This window comes from Oncorhynchus masou, chromosome 2 (assembly GCF_036934945.1).
Source record: "Oncorhynchus masou masou isolate Uvic2021 chromosome 2, UVic_Omas_1.1, whole genome shotgun sequence".
Lineage (NCBI taxonomy): Eukaryota > Metazoa > Chordata > Actinopteri > Salmoniformes > Salmonidae > Oncorhynchus > Oncorhynchus masou.
In genome coordinates, this window is record NC_088213.1 from 20874942 (window position 1) to 20892880 (window position 17939).

The following is a 17939-nucleotide window of genomic DNA, read 5'->3' on the forward strand; positions in this document are numbered from 1 at the left end:
CACAGAGAGAAGAAGGGAAAGGGGGAGGAGGTGGGGAGGAGAGAGCACAGAGAGAAGAAGGGAAAGGGGGAGGAGATGGGGAGGAGAGAGCAGAGAGAAGAAGGGAAAGGGGGAGGAGATGGGGAGGAGAGAGCACAGAGAGAAGAAGGGAAAGGGGGAGGTGGAGGAGATGGGGAGGAGAGAGCAGAGAGAAGAAGGGAAAGGGGGAGGAGATGGGGAGGAGAGAGCACAGAGAGAAGAAGGGAAAGGGGGAGGTGGAGGAGATGGGGAGGAGAGAGCAAAGAGAGAAGAAGGGAAAGGGGGAGGTGGAGGAGATGGGGAGGAGAGAGCAAAGAGAGAAGGGAAAGGGGGAGGTGGAGGAGAGAGCACAGAGAAGAAGGGAAAGGTAGAGAGAGAGAGGAGAAAGAAGACAAGTTCAACATGTGTGGGAAGCGTATCATCAATTCTTTGTATGGAACTTCAACAATGAGTGTAATTGGTCTAAAGTATTTACACGGAATGTCATTGGTCTAAATATAGTGAATGGTTGGTACCTGTCATCTGCTGGCTCTGTTCCTTGATCATTCGGTTCAGGTCGTCTTTCTCTGTCTTCAGCAGACCATTCTGCTGCTTCAGCTCTGCTACCATCTTCACACACAGGAGAAAATACTTCAATCAAGTCTACCAAAGCCTATTGGTCCAGTAATCCATCAATCGTGTGATTTGAGAACACTAGCAGATCTGGGTCAAATAGTTTCAAATACTTAAAGGTGCACTTGATTTGCTGGACCAGTGTGCAGAGTCGGGGGCGTTTCAGAACATTTCCATTGGTCCCAGTGTACAGGGTGAAACAAATCAAGTGCATCTTCAGTATTTGACAGATGTTCTGTATCTGACTCAGGTCTGGACTGCAAGGACATTGGGGTTTAGTTGATTTCACTGGGCTTCTGGAGGACTGCTCTACTGTACTGCACAGCTAGCATTGGTCTACCTGCTATTAACTACACAACCACCTGTCTCACCTAAACACCCACAGTACACTAGCCTTCCTGTTTCACCTACACAACCACACTACACTAGCCTAGCTGTCTCACCTACGGTACATTAGCCTACCTGTCTCACCTACACACCCATACCACAGTCGTGGCCAAAAGTTTTCAGAATGACACAAATATTAATTTTCACAAAGTCTGCTGCCTCAGTTTGTATGATGCAATTTGCATATTCTACAGAATGTTATGAATAGTGATCAGATGAATTGCAAAGTCCCTCTTTGCCATGCAAATGAACTGAATCCCCAAAAAACATTTCCACTGGATTTCAGTCCTGCCACAAAAGGACCAGCTGACATCATGTCAGTGATTCTCTCGTTAACACAGGTGTGTGTTGACGAGGACAAGGCTGGAGATCACTCTGTCATGCTGATTGAGTTCGAATAACAGACTGGAAGCTTCAAAAGGAGGGTGGTGCTTGGAATCATTGTTCTTCCTATGTCAACCATGGTTACTTGCAAGGAAACACGTGCCGTCATCATTGCTTTCCACAAAAAGGGCTTCACAGGCAAGGATATTGCTGCCAGTAAGATTGCACCTAAATCAACCATTTATCAGATCATCAAGAACTTCAAGGACAGCGGTTCAATTGTTGTGAAGAAGGCTTCAGGGCGCCCAAGAAAGTCCAGCAAGCGACAGGACCGTCTCCTAAAGTTGATTCAGCTGCGGGATCGGGGCACCACCAGTACAGAGCTTGCTCAGGAATGGCAGCAGGCAGGTGTGAGTGCATCTGCATGCACAGTGAGGCAAATACTTTTAGAGGATGGCCTGGTGTCAAGAAGGGCAGCAAATAAGCCACTTCTCTCCAGGAAAAACATCAGGGACAGACTGATATTCTGCAAAAGGTACAGGGATTGGACTGCTGAGGACTGGGGTAAAGTAATTTTCCCTTTCCTATTGTTTGAGGCCTGTCTCACCTACACACCCACTACAATAGCCTACCTGTCTCACCTACACTACACTAGCCTACCTGTCTCACCTACACCACACTAGTTTACCTGGTTCATCTACACACCCACACTACACTAGTCTACCTGTCTCACCTACACACCCATACTACACTAGCCTACCTGTCTCACCTACACTACACTAGCCTACCTGTCTCACCTACACACCCACACTACCCTACACTACACTAGCCTACCTGTCTCACCTACACTACACTAGCCTACCTGTCTCACCTACACTACACTAGTCTACCTGTCTCACCTACACACCCACACTACCCTACACTACACTAGCCTACCTGTCTCACCTACACGAGCCTACCTTTCTCACCTACACTACACTAACCTACCTGTCTCACCTACACTACACTTGTCTACTTGTCTCAACTACACACCCACACTACCCTACACTACACTAGCCTACCTGTCTCACCTACACGAGCCTACCTGTCTCACCTACACACCCACACTACACGAGCCTACCTGTCTCACCTACACTACACTAGTCTACCGGTCTCACCTGCACCAAGGCAATGGCCTCCCAGCCCGCCATGTGCCCAGTCTGCAGTAGATTCCCCTGGGTCCTAAACCATTGAACCACGACACACATTACACATTCTTATACAAACTTGTCACACTTCTATAGGGCCACTATGGGAACGATGTGTAAAAGGGAGCCATTTATCTGAAATATATCTGAGAAGTGATTGGAGGAGACAAGATGAAGAGATGACTAGAGTGAGCCCTTTTCTATCCCACCACCCTCCTCATCCCTCACCTTTTCCATCTCATCCCTGTACTTGGTAGCCCAGTCCTCAATGGTCTTCTTCTCTTTCTGGGTGGTGGTCAGCTCCTTCCTCAGCCTCTCCAGCTGCTCCAGAAGGGAAGTGACACGGTTGGCGTTGTTCTTGGCTTCCTCTTCTATCCCCTTCAGCTTAGACACCTCTACCTTCAGCTTCTCACTCTCCACCGCGTGGGACGTCTCCAGACAGTTCAGCCGCTCGCTAGTCACACGGTTGTCTTTAGCCTGGGAGAGAGAGAGACATCATGTTAATGTAATGTGTGAAGATGCATGTTCTATTCGAGCAGCCACTCTTGGAGGAGAGAGTTTGTTATCCAGCAGCACAAAGATCCAAAATGTCCGCCTGGTTTGTACAGAGCCCCACCTGTTCGTCTAACTTCCTCTGCAGCTGCATGATCTTATTCTCCATGCCAACGTTAAGTTTTTTGAAATGTTCAACGGAGCGGGCCTCGATTTTCAGCTTCTTCAGCTCTTTCTTGGCCTTCATCCTCCTGATGCAGCACTGCAGATAGACGATGGCTCGCAGGGAGCGCTTGTACCGCTGTCTGGCCAGCCAGCCACGCACGTGTTTCTGGATGAACACAGCTTTGTGGTTACGCAGCAACTGTGGAGAGAGAGGGAGAAAGAAAGAGTTAGTTCCTGTGAATGAAATGTGAAAATTCTGGTGTTCCTGAGCTCTTATTGGTCTCCTGGGCTTCATCTTGCTGTTAATCCACAACAACAGGAGATCTCTCTAGTGTTTACTCTTCTACCTAATATAACATACAAGTGATGTCAGAGACACAGAGACACACAGAGAGAGAGAGAGAGAGAGAGAGAGAGAGAGAGACACAGTAACCAGAGAGACACCAGCCTAGTTCTCTCCCTAACACCCAGTAACCAGACACCAGCCTAGTTCTCTCCCTAAGACCCAGTAACCAGACACCAGCCTAGTTCTCTCCCTAACTCCCAGTAACTAGAGACACCAGCCTAGTTCTCTCCCTAACTCCCAGTAACCAGACACCAGCCTAGTTCTCTCCCTAACTCCCAGTAACTAGAGACACCAGCCTAGTTCTCTCCCTAACTCCCAGTAACTAGAGACACCAGCCTAGTTCTCTCCCTAAGACCCAGTAACCAGAGACACGAGCCTAGTTCTCTCCCTAAGACCCAGTAACTAGAGACACCAGCCTAGTTCTCTCCCTAACTCCCAGTAACCACACACCAGCCTAGTTCTCTCCCTAACTCCCAGTAACTAAAGACACCAGCCTAGTTCTCTCCCTAACTCCCAGTAACCAGAGACACCAGCCTAGTTCTCTCCCTAACTCCCAGTAACCAGAGACACCAGCCTAGTTCTCTCCCTAACTCCCAGTAACCAGAGACACCAGCCTAGTTCTCTCCCTAACTCCCAGTAACCAGAGACACCAGCCTAGTTCTCTCCCTAACTACCAGTAACCAGAGACACGAGCCTAGTTCTCTCCCTAAGACCCAGTAACCAGAGACACCAGCCTAGTTCTCTCCCTAACTCCCAGTAACCAGAGACACCAGCCTAGTTCTCTCCCTAACTCCCAGTAACCAGAGACACCAGCCTAGTTCTCTCCCTAAGACCCAGTAACCAGAGACACCAGCCTAGTTCTCTCCCTAAGACCCAGTAACCAGAGACACGAGCCTAGTTCTCTCCCTAACTCCCAGTAACCAGAGACACCAGCCTAGTTCTCTCCCTAACTCCCAGTAACCAGAGACACCAGCCTAGTTCTCTCCCTAACTCCCAGTAACTAGAGACACCAGCCAAGTTCTCTCCCTAACTCCAAGTAACCAGAGAGACACCAGCCTAGTTCTCTCCCTAAGACCCAGTAACCAGAGACACCAGCCTAGTTCTCTCCCTAACTCCCAGTAACCAGAGACACCAGCCTAGTTCTCTCCCTAACTCCCAGTAACCAGAGACACCAGCCTAGTTCTCTCCCTAACTCCCAGTAACCAGAGACACCAGCCTAGTTCTCTCCCTAACTACCAGTAACCAGAGACACGAGCCTAGTTCTCTCCCTAAGACCCAGTAACCAGAGACACCAGCCTAGTTCTCTCCCTAACTCCCAGTAACCAGAGACACCAGCCTAGTTCTCTCCCTAACTCCCAGTAACCAGAGACACCAGCCTAGTTCTCTCCCTAAGACCCAGTAACCAGAGACACCAGCCTAGTTCTCTCCCTAAGACCCAGTAACCAGAGACACGAGCCTAGTTCTCTCCCTAACTCCCAGTAACCAGAGACACCAGCCTAGTTCTCTCCCTAACTCCCAGTAACCAGAGACACCAGCCTAGTTCTCTCCCTAACTCCCAGTAACTAGAGACACCAGCCTAGTTCTCTCCCTAACTCCCAGTAACCAGAGAGACACCAGCCTAGTTCTCTCCCTAAGACCCAGTAACCAGAGAGACACCACCCTAGTTCTCTCCCTAACACCCAGTAACCAGACAACAGCCTAGTTCTCTCCCTAACACCCAGTAACCAGACACCAGCCTAGTTCTCTCCCTAACACCCAGTAACCAGACACCAGCCTAGTTCTCTCCCTAAGACCCAGTAACCAGACACCAGCCTAGTTCTCTCCCTAACTCCCAGTAACTAGAGACACCAGCCTAGTTCTCTCCCTAACTCCCAGTAACTAGAGACACCAGCCTAGTTCTCTCCCTAACTCCCAGTAACTAGAGACACCAGCCTAGTTCTCTCCCTAACTCCCAGTAACCAGAGACACCAGCCTAGTTCTCTCCCTAACTCCCAGTAACTAGAGACACCAGCCTAGTTCTCTCCCTAACTCCCAGTAACCAGAGAGACACCAGCCTAGTTCTCTCCCTAACTCCCAGTAACTAGAGACACCAGCCTAGTTCTATCCCTAACTCCCAGTAACTAGAGACACCAGCCTAGTTCTCTCCCTAACTCCCAGTAACTAGAGACACCAGCCTAGTTCTCTCCCTAACTCCCAGTAACTAGAGACACCAGCCTAGTTCTCTCCCTAACTCCCAGTAACCAGAGACACCAGCCTAGTTCTCTCCCTAACTCCCAGTAACCAGAGAGACACCAGCCTAGTTCTCTCCCTAACTCCCAGTAACTAGAGACACCAGCCCAGTTCTCTCCCTAACTCCCAGTAACTAGACACCAGCCTAGTTCTCTCCCTAACTCCCAGTAACTAGAGACACCAGCCTAGTTCTCTCCCTAACTCCCAGTAACTAGAGACACCAGCCTAGTTCTCTCCCTAACTCCCAGTAACTAGAGACACCAGCCTAGTTCTCTCCCTAACTCCCAGTAACTAGAGACACCAGCCTAGTTCTCTCCCTAACTCCCAGTAACCAGACACCAGCCTAGTTCTCTCCCTAACTCCCAGTAACTCAAGACACCAGCCTAGTTCTCTCCCTAACTCCCAGTAACCAGAGACACCAGCCTAGTTCTCTCCCTAACTCCCAGTCACCAGAGACACCAGCCTAGTTCTCTCCCTAACTCCCAGTAACCAGAGAGACACCAGCCTAGTTCTCTCCCTAACTCCCAGTAACCAGAGACACCAGCCTAGTTCTCTCCCTAACTCCCAGTAACCAGAGAGACACCAGCCTAGTTCTCTCCCTAACTCCCAGTAACCAGAGACACCAGCCTAGTTCTCTCCCTAACTCCCAGTAACTAGAGACAGCAGCCTAGTTCTCTCCCTAACTCCCAGTAAACAGAGACACCAGCCTAGTTCTCTCCCTAACTCCCAGTAACCAGAGACACCAGCCTAGTTCTATACCTAACTCCCAGTAACCAGAAACACCAGCCTAGTTCTCTCCCTAACTCCCAGTAACCAGAGACACCAGCCTAGTTCTCTCCCTAACTCCCAGTAACCAGAGACAGCAGCCTAGTTCTCTCCCTAACTCCCAGTAAACAGAGACACCAGCCTAGTTCTCTCCCTAACTCCCAGTAACCAGAGACACCAGCCTAGTTCTATATCTAACTCCCAGTAACCAGAAACACCAGCCTAGTTCTCTCCCTAACTCCCAGTAACCAGAGACACCAGCCTAGTTCTCTCCCTAACTCCCAGTAACCAGAGACACCAGCCTAGTTCTCTCCCTAACTCCCAGTAACCAGAGACACCAGCCTAGTTCTCTCCCTAACTCCCAGTAACCAGAGACACCAGCCTAGTTCTCTCCCTAACACCCAGTAACCAGACACCAGCCTAGTTCTCTCCCTAAGACCCAGTAACCAGACACCAGCCTAGTTCTCTCCCTAACTCCCAGTAACCAGAGACACCAGCCTAGTTCTCTCCCTAAGACCCAGTAACCAGAGACACCAGCCTAGTTCTCTCCCTAACTCCCAGTAACCAGAGACACCAGCCTAGTTCTCTCCCTAACTCCCAGTAACCAGAGACACCAGCCTAGTTCTCTCCCTAACTCCCAGTAACCAGAGACACCAGCCTAGTTCTCTCCCTAACTCCCAGTAACTAGAGACACCAGCCTAGTTCTCTCCCTAACTCCCAGTAACCAGAGACACCAGCCTAGTTCTCTCCCTAACTCCCAGTAACCAGAGACACCAGCCTAGTTCTCTCCCTAAGACCCAGTAACCAGACACCAGCCTAGTTCTCTCCCTAAGACCCAGTAACCAGACACCAGCCTAGTTCTCTCCCTAACTCCCAGTAACCAGAGACACCAGCCTAGTTCTCTCCCTAACTCCCAGTAACCAGAGACACCAGCCTAGTTCTCTCCCTAAGACCCAGTAACCAGACACCAGCCTAGTTCTCTCCCTAAGACCCAGTAACCAGACACCAGCCTAGTTCTCTCCCTAACTCCCAGTAACCAGAGACACCAGCCTAGTTCTCTCCCTAACTCCCAGTAACTAGAGACACCAGCCTAGTTCTCTCCCTAACTCCCAGTAACTAGAGACACCAGCCTAGTTCTCTCCCTAACTCCCAGTAACCAGAGACACCAGCCTAGTTCTCTCCCTAACTCCCAGTAACCAGAGACACCAGCCTAGTTCTCTCCCTAACTCCCAGTAACCAGAGACACCAGCCTAGTTCTCTCCCTAAGACCCAGTAACCAGACACCAGCCTAGTTCTCTCCCTAAGACCCAGTAACCAGACACCAGCCTAGTTCTCTCCCTAAGACCCAGTAACCAGACGCCAGCCTAGTTCTATCCCTAACTCCCAGTAACTAGAGACACCAGCCTAGTTCTCTCCCTAACTCCCAGTAACCAGAGACACCAGCCTAGTTCTCTCCCTAACTCCCAGTAACTAGAGACACCAGCCTAGTTCTCTCCCTAACTCCCAGTAACTAGAGACACCAGCCTAGTTCTCTCCCTAACTCCCAGTAACCAGAGACACCAGCCTAGTTCTCTCCCTAACTCCCAGTAACCAGAGACACCAGCCTAGTTCTCTCCCTAACTCCCAGTAACCAGAGACACCAGCCTAGTTCTCTCCCTAAGACCCAGTAACCAGACACCAGCCTAGTTCTCTCCCTAAGACCCAGTAACCAGACACCAGCCTAGTTCTCTCCCTAACTCCCAGTAACCAGAGACACCAGCCTAGTTCTCTCCCTAACTCCCAGTAACCAGAGACACCAGCCTAGTTCTCTCCCTAAGACCCAGTAACCAGACACCAGCCTAGTTCTCTCCCTAAGACCCAGTAACCAGACACCAGCCTAGTTCTCTCCCTAACCAGCCTAGTTCTCTCCCTAACTCCCAGTAACCAGAGACACCAGCCTAGTTCTCTCCCTAACTCCCAGTAACCAGAGACACCAGCCTAGTTCTCTCCCTAAGACCCAGTAACCAGACACCAGCCTAGTTCTCTCCCTAAGACCCAGTAACCAGACACCAGCCTAGTTCTCTCCCTAACTCCCAGTAACCAGAGACACCAGCCTAGTTCTCTCCCTAACTCCCAGTAACCAGAGACACCAGCCTAGTTCTCTCCCTAAGACCCAGTAACCAGACACCAGCCTAGTTCTCTCCCTAAGACCCAGTAACCAGACACCAGCCTAGTTCTCTCCCTAACTCCCAGTAACCAGAGACACCAGCCTAGTTCTCTCCCTAACTCCCAGTAACCAGAGACACCAGCCTAGTTCTCTCCCTAAGACCCAGTAACCAGACACCAGCCTAGTTCTCTCCCTAAGACCCAGTAACCAGACACCAGCCTAGTTCTCTCCCTAAGACCCAGTAACCAGACACCAGCCTAGTTCTATCCCTAGTAACTAGAGACACCAGCCTAGTTCTCTCCCTAACTCCCAGTAACCAGAGACACCAGCCTAGTTCTCTCCCTAACTCCCAGTAACTAGAGACACCAGCCTAGTTCTCTCCCTAACTCCCAGTAACTAGAGACACACCAGCCTAGTTCTCTCCCTAACTCCCAGTAACCAGAGACACCAGCCTAGTTCTCTCCCTAACTCCCAGTAACCAGAGACACCAGCCTAGTTCTCTCCCTAACTCCCAGTAACCAGAGACACCAGCCTAGTTCTCTCCCTAACTCCCAGTAACCAGAGACACCAGCCTAGTTCTCTCCCTAACTCCCAGTAACCAGACACCAGCCTAGTTCTCTCCCTAAGACCCAGTAACCAGACACCAGCCTAGTTCTCTCCCTAAGACCCAGTAACCAGACGCCAGCCTAGTTCTATCCCTAACTCCCAGTAACTAGAGACACCAGCCTAGTTCTATCCCTAACTCCCAGTAACTAGAGACACCAGCCTAGTTCTCTCCCTAACTCCCAGTAACCAGAGACACCAGCCTAGTTCTCTCCCTAACTCCCAGTAACTAGAGACACCAGCCTAGTTCTCTCCCTAACTCCCAGTAACCAGAGACACCAGCCTAGTTCTCTCCCTAACTCCCAGTAACCAGAGACACCAGCCTAGTTCTCTCCCTAACTCCCAGTAACCAGAGACACCAGCCTAGTTCTCTCCCTAAGACCCAGTAACCAGACACCAGCCTAGTTCTCTCCCTAAGACCCAGTAACCAGACACCAGCCTAGTTCTCTCCCTAACTCCCAGTAACCAGAGACACCAGCCTAGTTCTCTCCCTAAGACCCAGTAACCAGACACCAGCCTAGTTCTCTCCCTAAGACCCAGTAACCAGACACCAGCCTAGTTCTCTCCCTAACTCCCAGTAACCAGAGACACCAGCCTAGTTCTCTCCCTAACTCCCAGTAACCAGAGACACCAGCCTAGTTCTCTCCCTAAGACCCAGTAACCAGACACCAGCCTAGTTCTCTCCCTAAGACCCAGTAACCAGACACCAGCCTAGTTCTCTCCCTAACTCCCAGTAACCAGAGACACCAGCCTAGTTCTCTCCCTAAACTCCCAGTAACCAGAGACACCAGCCTAGTTCTCTCCCTAAGACCCAGTAAAGACACCAGCCTAGTTCTCTCCCTAAGACCCAGTAACCAGACACCAGCCTAGTTCTCTCCCTAACTCCCAGTAACCAGAGACACCAGCCTAGTTCTCTCCCTAAGACCCAGTAACCAGACACCAGCCTAGTTCTCTCCCTAAGACCCAGTAACCAGACACCAGCCTAGTTCTCTCCCTAACTCCCAGTCACCAGAGACACCAGCCCAGTTCTCCCTAATTCCCTGGGAGTGGTCCAGGTATGAGGGTGACCCAAGTCCATCCTACGTTGAACTGGGGTTATTTATAAACCACACTGCTGACAGACATGCAGGACAGCTGTGCTATTAGCTGGCAGTGCTAGGTGTGTGTGTTGGTTCTTCTATCCTAATCTCCACAAATGTCCCCCCACAAAGAGAGTAAAACAAGAAACATGTACTGTGTGTGTATATACTGTATGCATCTCTCACCCCTTGGTATTTCTGTCGGGCCATGTACGCTCTGAGGATAGTCTGCATGACCAGGGCAGCAGCCTGCTTCTGTAGGTACACTTTCCTCTGGACACACATCCTCTGGAACTTCTGGATAGTGATGGCTGCCAGGGTCTGACGCATGTACTTAACCAGACTGGGGGAGGGAGAGAGGCAGGGGGAGGGAGAGAAGCAGTGGAGAGAGGCGGTGGAGAGAGAGAGGCAGGGGGGAGAGAGAGGGGAGGGAGAGAGGCAGGGGGGAGAGAGAGCAGAGGCAGGGGAGCGAGAGAGAAGGGGACAGAGGAGGCAGGAGAGATAGAGAGGGGAGGGAGAGCGGCAGGGGGGAGAGAGAGGGGAGGTAGGGGAGAGAGTGAGGGACAGAGGAGGTAGGAGAGATAGAGGGGAGGGAGAGAGGCAGGGGGGAGAGAGAGGGGAGGTAGGGGGAGAGAGTGAGGGACAGAGGAGGTAGGAGAGATAGAGGGGAGGGAGAAGCAGGGGAGATAGAGAGGGGAAGCAGGAGAGAGAGAGAGAGAGAGAGAGAGAGAGAGAGGGGGGGAACAGAGGAGGCAAGAGAGAGAGAGGGGAGGGAGAGAGGCAGGGGAGAGAGAGAGGGGAGGTAGGGGAGAGAGTGAGGGACAGAGGAGGTAGGAGAGATAGAGGGGAGGGAGAGAGAGGGGAGGGAGAAGCAGGGGAGATAGAGAGGGGAAGCAGGAGAGAGAGAGAGAGAGAGAGAGAGAGAGGGGGACAGAGGAGGCAAGAGAGAGAGAGGGGAGGGAGAGAGGCAGGGGAGAGAGAGGGGAGGCAGGAGAGAGTGAGAGAGGGGGACAGAGGAGGCAGGAGAGATAGAGAGGCAGGGGAGAGAGAGGGGAGGCAGGAGAGAGTGAGAGAGGGGGACAGAGGAGGCAGGAGAGATAGAGAGGGGAGGGAGAGAGGCAGGGGAGAGAGAGAGGGGAGGCAGGAGAGAGATAGAGAGGGGGACAGAGGAGGCAGGAGAGATAGAGAGGGGAGGGAGAGAGGCAGGGGAGAGAGAGGGGAGGCAGGAGAGAGTGAGAGAGGGGGACAGAGGAGGCAGGAGAGATAGAGAGTGGAGGGAGAGAGGCAGGGGGAGAAAGAGAGGAGGCAGGAGAGAGAGTGAGAAGTGGGACAGAGGAGACAGAGAGGTAGGGGAGAGACAGAGAGTGTAGTCATGGTAATTGGTGAAAAATGCTGTTGAATTACTATAATTTACCCATCAATAACCTTCAACTGATCCGATTAACACATAAATCAAATCACAAATAGATATTTATAAAAATGTTCCCACTTCCTACAATACATCAGACAATTCTGATTGGCTCCTTTTCAGGAAGTCATACAGTCTAAACTACTTTTATCTGCATGGTGATTGTCCAGAGGGTGCTGAGTGACAGGTGTGTGCTCCACTGACCAGCGGGCCTGGTGTCCGCGGGTGTATCTCTGGATGGTGATGGCAGCATGCTTCTTTCGGAGGTACTTCTTGCGTACCAGCCAGCAGCGGATGGTCTTCTGGATACGGACACACGCCTTCCTCAGCTTATCAGCCCTCAGCTTCTCCAGGTAGGCAACTTGACCAGCCCTGAAGAAGATCTTAGTCTTACCAAACTGGTACTTGTCCTGGTCCTGGGAGAGACAGAGAGAAACATCATGTTGTAGGGGATCAGTTTGAGCAAGGTGAGATCCAGAATTGCTCATTTTGACCACATAAATCAGGGATTTATGATTGGTGTCACACTTTTTCCCCAGCTACCAAACCTGTCTCATCATGCAAGTAGTTTAATCAGCTGGGTGTGCTAGGGATGGGGAGAATGTGTCTCACCCCTCCGGCCCCCGAGGACTGGAGTTGACCATCTCTGACATAAATAGTTGGGACGGAAAGTGATGTGTAGATCTTTGATTATGCACAGTCTGATTGCAATGTAGTTGACCTCAAACAGGCCTGACCTCTAACCCCTGACCACTCATACCTGCACCAGTTTCTCCAGGACGTTCCTACAGGTCAGCCTCCTGTCCGACAGGACGTCCTTCTGCTTCATCAGAACCCGGTAACGACTGAAGAACTCCTGGTAGGTCCATCTGGATGGGAAGCCTGCGGCTGAGATACGGATGGTCTCCAGAACACCACAGGCTCTGAGCTGCTGCACCGCTCGCTTAGGGTCAAACCTAAAGACAACATTCACCTAACGTTAGGGTCAGACCCAAGCACAACAATAAGCTCAACCTAAAGACAACGTACACCTAACATTAGGGTCAAACTTAAAGACAACATTCACTAATGTTAGGGTCAAACCTAAAGACAACATTCACCTAACGTTAGGGTCAAACCTAAAGACAACATTCACCTAACGTTAGGGTCAGACCCAAGCACAACATTAAGCTCAACCTAAAGACAACGTACACCTAACATTAGGGTCAAACTTAAAGACAACATTCCACTAATGTTAGAGTGGAATGTTAGGTGAATGTCACAATTCCATTCACCTAACATCATCTTGCCAAGTCAGATGGTACTATGGCAACTTAACCATAGAGAAGCATGCAGATACTTACGTGAAGGGGAACTTGAGGTCGTTGGGCTTGATGCAGCGAACATAGTGAGGAGTGGTTGCATTCAGAGTCTCCATCAACATAGCCAGAGAGTTCCGGAACTACAGGAGGAGAGGAGAGAGGGAGAAGAGAGGAGAGAGGGAGAAGAGAGGAGAGAGGGAGAAGAGAGGACAGAGAGACAGAGGAGAGAGGGAGAAGAGAGAGGGAGAAGAGAGGAGAGAGGGAGAAGAGAGGACAGAGACAGAGGAGAGAGGGAGAAGAGAGGACAGAGAGAGGAGAGACAGAGGAGAGAGGGAGAAGAGAGGAGAGAGGGAGAAGAGGAGAGAGGGAGAAGAGAGGACAGAGACAGAGGAGAGAGGGAGAGGAGAGAGGGAGAAGAGAGGACAGAGACAGAGGAGAGAGGGAGAAGAGAGGAGAGACAGAGGAGAGAGGGAGAAGAGAGGACAGAGACAGAGGAGAGAGGGAGAAGAGAGGACAGAGACAGAGGAGAGAGGGAGAAGAGAGGGCAGAGACAGAGGGAGGAGAGAGGACAGACAGAGGGTTGAGGGAGGAGAGAGGACAGAGACAGAGGAGAGAGGAAGGAGAGAGGACAGAGACAGAGGAGAGAGGGAGAAGAGAGGACAGAGACAGAGGAGAGAGGGAGAAGAGAGGACAGATACAGAGGAGAGAGGGAGAAGAGGGGACAGAGACAGAGGGAGGAGAGAGGACAGACAGAGGATTGAGGGAGGAGAGAGGACAGAGACAGAGGAGAGAGGAAGGAGAGAGGACAGAGACAGAGGAGAGAGGGAGGAGAGACGACAGAGACAGAGGAGAGAGGGAGGAGAGACGACAGAGATAGAGGAGAGAGGGAGGAGAGACGACAGAGATAGAGGAGAGAGGGAGAAGAGAGGACAGAGAGAGGACAGAGGGAGGAGAGAGGACAGAGACAGAGGGGAGAGGACAGAGACAGAGGAGAGAGGGAGAAGAGAGGACAGAGACAGAGGAGAGAGGACAGAGACAGAGGAGAGAGGGAGAAGAGGGGACAGAGACAGAGGAGAGAGGGAGAAGAGAGGACAGAGACAGAGGAGAGTGGGAGAAGAGGGGACAGAGACAGAGGAGAGAGGGAGAAGAGGGGACAGAGACAGAGGAGAGTGGGAGAAGAGGGGACAGAGACAGAGGAGAGAGGGAGAAGAGGGGACAGAGACAGAGGAGAGAGGGAGAAGAGGGGACAGAGACAGAGGAGAGAGGGAGAAGAGGGGACAGAGACAGAGGAGAGTGGGAGAAGAGGGGACAGAGACAGAGGAGAGAGGGAGAAGAGGGGACAGAGACAGAGGAGAGTGGGAGAAGAGGGGACAGAGACAGAGGAGAGAGGGAGAAGAGGGGACAGAGACAGAGGAGAGAGGGAGAAGAGGGGACAGAGACAGAGGAGAGAGGACAGAGGGAGGAGAGACAGAGACAGAGGAGAAATGGAGAAGAGGGGACAGATACAGAGGAGAGAGGGAGAAGAGGGGACAGAGACAGAGGAGAGAGGGAGAAGAGGGGACAGAGACAGAGGAGAGAGGGAGAAGAGGGGACAGAGACAGAGGAGAGAGGGAGAAGAGGGGACAGAGACAGAGGAGAGAGGGAGAAGAGGGGACAGAGACAGAGGAGAGAGGGAGAAGAGGGGACAGAGATGGAGGAGAGAGGACAGAGGGAGGAGAGACAGAGACAGAGGAGAGAGGGAAGAGAGAGGACAAAGACAGAGTGGGAGAAGAGAGGACAGAGACAGAGGAGAGAGGGAGAAGAGAGGACAGAGACAGAGGCGAGAGGACAGAGACAGAGGAGAGAGGACAGAGACAGAGGAGAGTGGGAGAGAGACAGAGGAGAAAGAGTAAAGAGAGGAGATTATTCAAGTCCTTCACTTTTACATTTCAGCTGTTCTGACTCTGATTGGCAAGTCCCAACCCTGTTCTGAGTGTCCGTAGGTGTGTGTCTATGATCAGTCTACCTGGCAGCCAACAGTCTTCTTGTGCTCCTTGCTGCTTGCTCCAGATCTGACCTCTTTTGGTTTGACGCTGAGTCGTGTTCGACCTCCTGGAGCGGTCCCTGTTGGACTGGTCACTTTCTCCTCATCCTGAAACAGCTCCACTAGCAAGTCCAACTACACACACACATTATTGTAAATGAAACACTGTTCTTAATTGACACACATATATATACAGTGGGGCAAAAAAGTATTTAGTCAGCCACCAATTGTGCAAGTTCTCCCACTTAAAAAGATGAGAGAGGCCTGTGATTTTCATCATAGGTACACTTCAACTATGACGGAAAAAAAATTAGAAGAAAAAAATCCAGAAAATCACATTGTAGGATTTTTAATGAATTTATTTGCAAATTATGGTGGAAAATAAGTATTTGGTCAATAACAAAAGTATATCTCAATACTTTGTTATATACCCTTTGTTGGCAATGACAGAGGTCAAACGTTTTCTGTAAGTCTTCACAAGGTTTCCACACACTGTTGCTGATATTTTGGCCCATTCCTCCATGCAGATCTCCTCTAGAGCAGTGATGTTTTGGGACTTTCAACTCCCTCCAAAGATGTTCTATGGGGTTGAGATCTGGAGACTGGCTAGGCCACTCCAGGACCTTGAAATGCTTCTTACGAAGCCACTCCTTCATTGCCCGGACGGTGTATTTGGGATCATTGTCATGCTGAAAGACCCAGCCACGTTTCATCTTCAATGCCCTTGCTGATGGATGGAGGTTTTCACTCAAAATCTCACGATACATGGCCCCATTCATTCTTTCCTTTACACGGATCAGTCGTCCTGGTCCCTTTGCAGAAAAACAGCCCCAAAGCATTATGTTTCCACCCCCATGCTTCACAGTAGGTATGGTGGTCTTTGGATGCAACTCAGCATTCTTTCTCCTCCAAACACGACGAGTTGAGTTTTTACCAAAAAGTTATATTTTGGTTTCATCTGACCATATGACATTCTCACAATCTTCTTCTGGATCATCCAAATGCTCTCTAGCAAACTTCAGACGGGCCTGGACATGTACTGGCTTAAGCAGGGGGACACGTCTGGCACTGCAAGATTTGAGTCCCTGGCAGCGTAGTGTGTTACTGATGGTAGGCTTTGTTACTTTGGTCCCAGCTCTCTGCAGGTCATTCACTAGGTCCCCCCGTGTGGTTCTGGGAGTTTTGCTCACTGTTCTTGTGATCATTTAGACCCCACGGGTGAGATCTTGCGTGGAGCCCCAGATCGAGAGAGATTATCAGTGGTCTTGTATGTCTTCCATTTCCTAATAATTGCTCCCACAGTTGATTTCTTCAAACCAAGCTGCTTACCTATTGCAGATTCAGTCTTCCCAGCCTGGTGCAGGTCTACAATTTTGTTTCTGGTGTCCTTTGACAGCTCTTTGGTCTTGGCCATAGTGGAGTTTGGAGTGTGACTGTTTCAGGTTGTGGACAGGTGTCTTTTATACTGATAACAAGTTCAAACAGGTGCCATTAATACAGGTAACGAGTGGAGGACAGAGGAGCCTCTTAAAGAAGAAATTACAGGTCTGTGAGAGCCAGAAATCTTGCTTGTTTGTAGTTGACCAAATACTTATGTTCCACCATAATTTGCAAATAAATTCATAAAAAATCCTACAATGTGATTTTCTGGATTGTTTTTCTCATTTTGTCTGTCATAGTTGAAGTGTACCTATGATGAAAATTACAGGCCTCTCTCATCTTTTTAAGTGGGAGAACTTGCACAATTGGTGGCTGACTAAATACTTTTTTGCCCCACTGTACATGACTTGTATAAATAAAAAGGTAACAGCAGCCAACAGACAGTTACGCCACAAACTTGCTAAGCTAATAGTTTGCATTGTTAACATGGTATCTGGCTTATTCATACCATCCTTTCTATCTAAAATGACAACAAAGAACATTGTACATGTTCCGGTTCAAGGAGAAAGCGATTGGTTATTGTGTTCTCTGTATTATGGTTGGTTAAGATATAAATGGGGAGAGGGCAGTGCAGCCCCCCCCCCCCGTTCGTCTCCAGTTCTGCAGCGTCCGTTCAGCCTCACCCTCCCCACCTCCTTCAGTGCCATTTGAACTATTGTGAGACCACGGTGAGGAAGAATGAATGGTGTGGGTTAGAAGGTTGAGACAGAAAGAAATGAGGAGGGCAGCATGTTTACCTTTAGCTGTTTAACGGTTGTTGTCATGACGGGACAGACACATGGAAAACAGATGAAAAACAAACAATGACAAAATAAAGATTAAACAAAAATGAAAGAAACCTAGGAATTGAAAATAATTACACACATCTAAAACATATTAAAAGTATAATTGATATAAAAGTAGAAATCCAAATCAAAGGGCCATCAGCACAGGCAGGGTAGGTGTCATGGTGTCTGCTGACCAAGGCTGTTTGTAATGACCACGGGACCAGACACGGGATCAGACACGGCATCAGACCATAGACACGGCACAATGTCTGACGGCTCAGACAGCAGAACACATGACTGAGCAGTCTCTTTGCTGATGGGAGGCACAGAAGGAATGTGTGTTTATTATCGACACAAACACACACAGAACCATGATGATGGGTTGAAATGCTAGATTTCTACAGCTTCATTCTCATTAAAGAGTCATTATCACTTCTACACCATTACTTGTTAGTCAAGCTGGTTTCCATGGCAAAATACACACACGCACACAGTATTGCCATGGATGATTGTTCCAGTGTAGTTAACCCTGTGTGTGTTTAAGGTGTTAGGGGTTAAAGGAGTGTTTTAACCCTTACCCCTCTCTGCTGCTGCTGGCCTCTACAACAGAACAATGGGCAGAGTGAGTCTTTATACACACACACACA

The 17939-nt window shown here is 50.1% G+C and overlaps 1 protein-coding gene across 1 annotated transcript in view; it reads right to left on the reverse strand.

Moving 5' to 3' along the window:
• LOC135552760 (unconventional myosin-Va-like) overlaps positions 1-17939 on the reverse strand; it is a 96809-nt gene that overhangs the window by 19866 nt on the left and 59004 nt on the right. Inside the window, exons 17-24 of the mRNA XM_064984588.1 lie at positions 15068-15220; positions 13105-13202; positions 12522-12717; positions 11966-12177; positions 10540-10696; positions 3145-3384; positions 2757-3005; positions 534-627 (exon numbers count right to left, since the gene is read on the reverse strand). Of these exons, the coding sequence (XP_064840660.1) occupies positions 534-627; positions 2757-3005; positions 3145-3384; positions 10540-10696; positions 11966-12177; positions 12522-12717; positions 13105-13202; positions 15068-15220 (1399 nt within the window). The remainder of the gene's footprint in view (positions 1-533; positions 628-2756; positions 3006-3144; positions 3385-10539; positions 10697-11965; positions 12178-12521; positions 12718-13104; positions 13203-15067; positions 15221-17939) is intronic.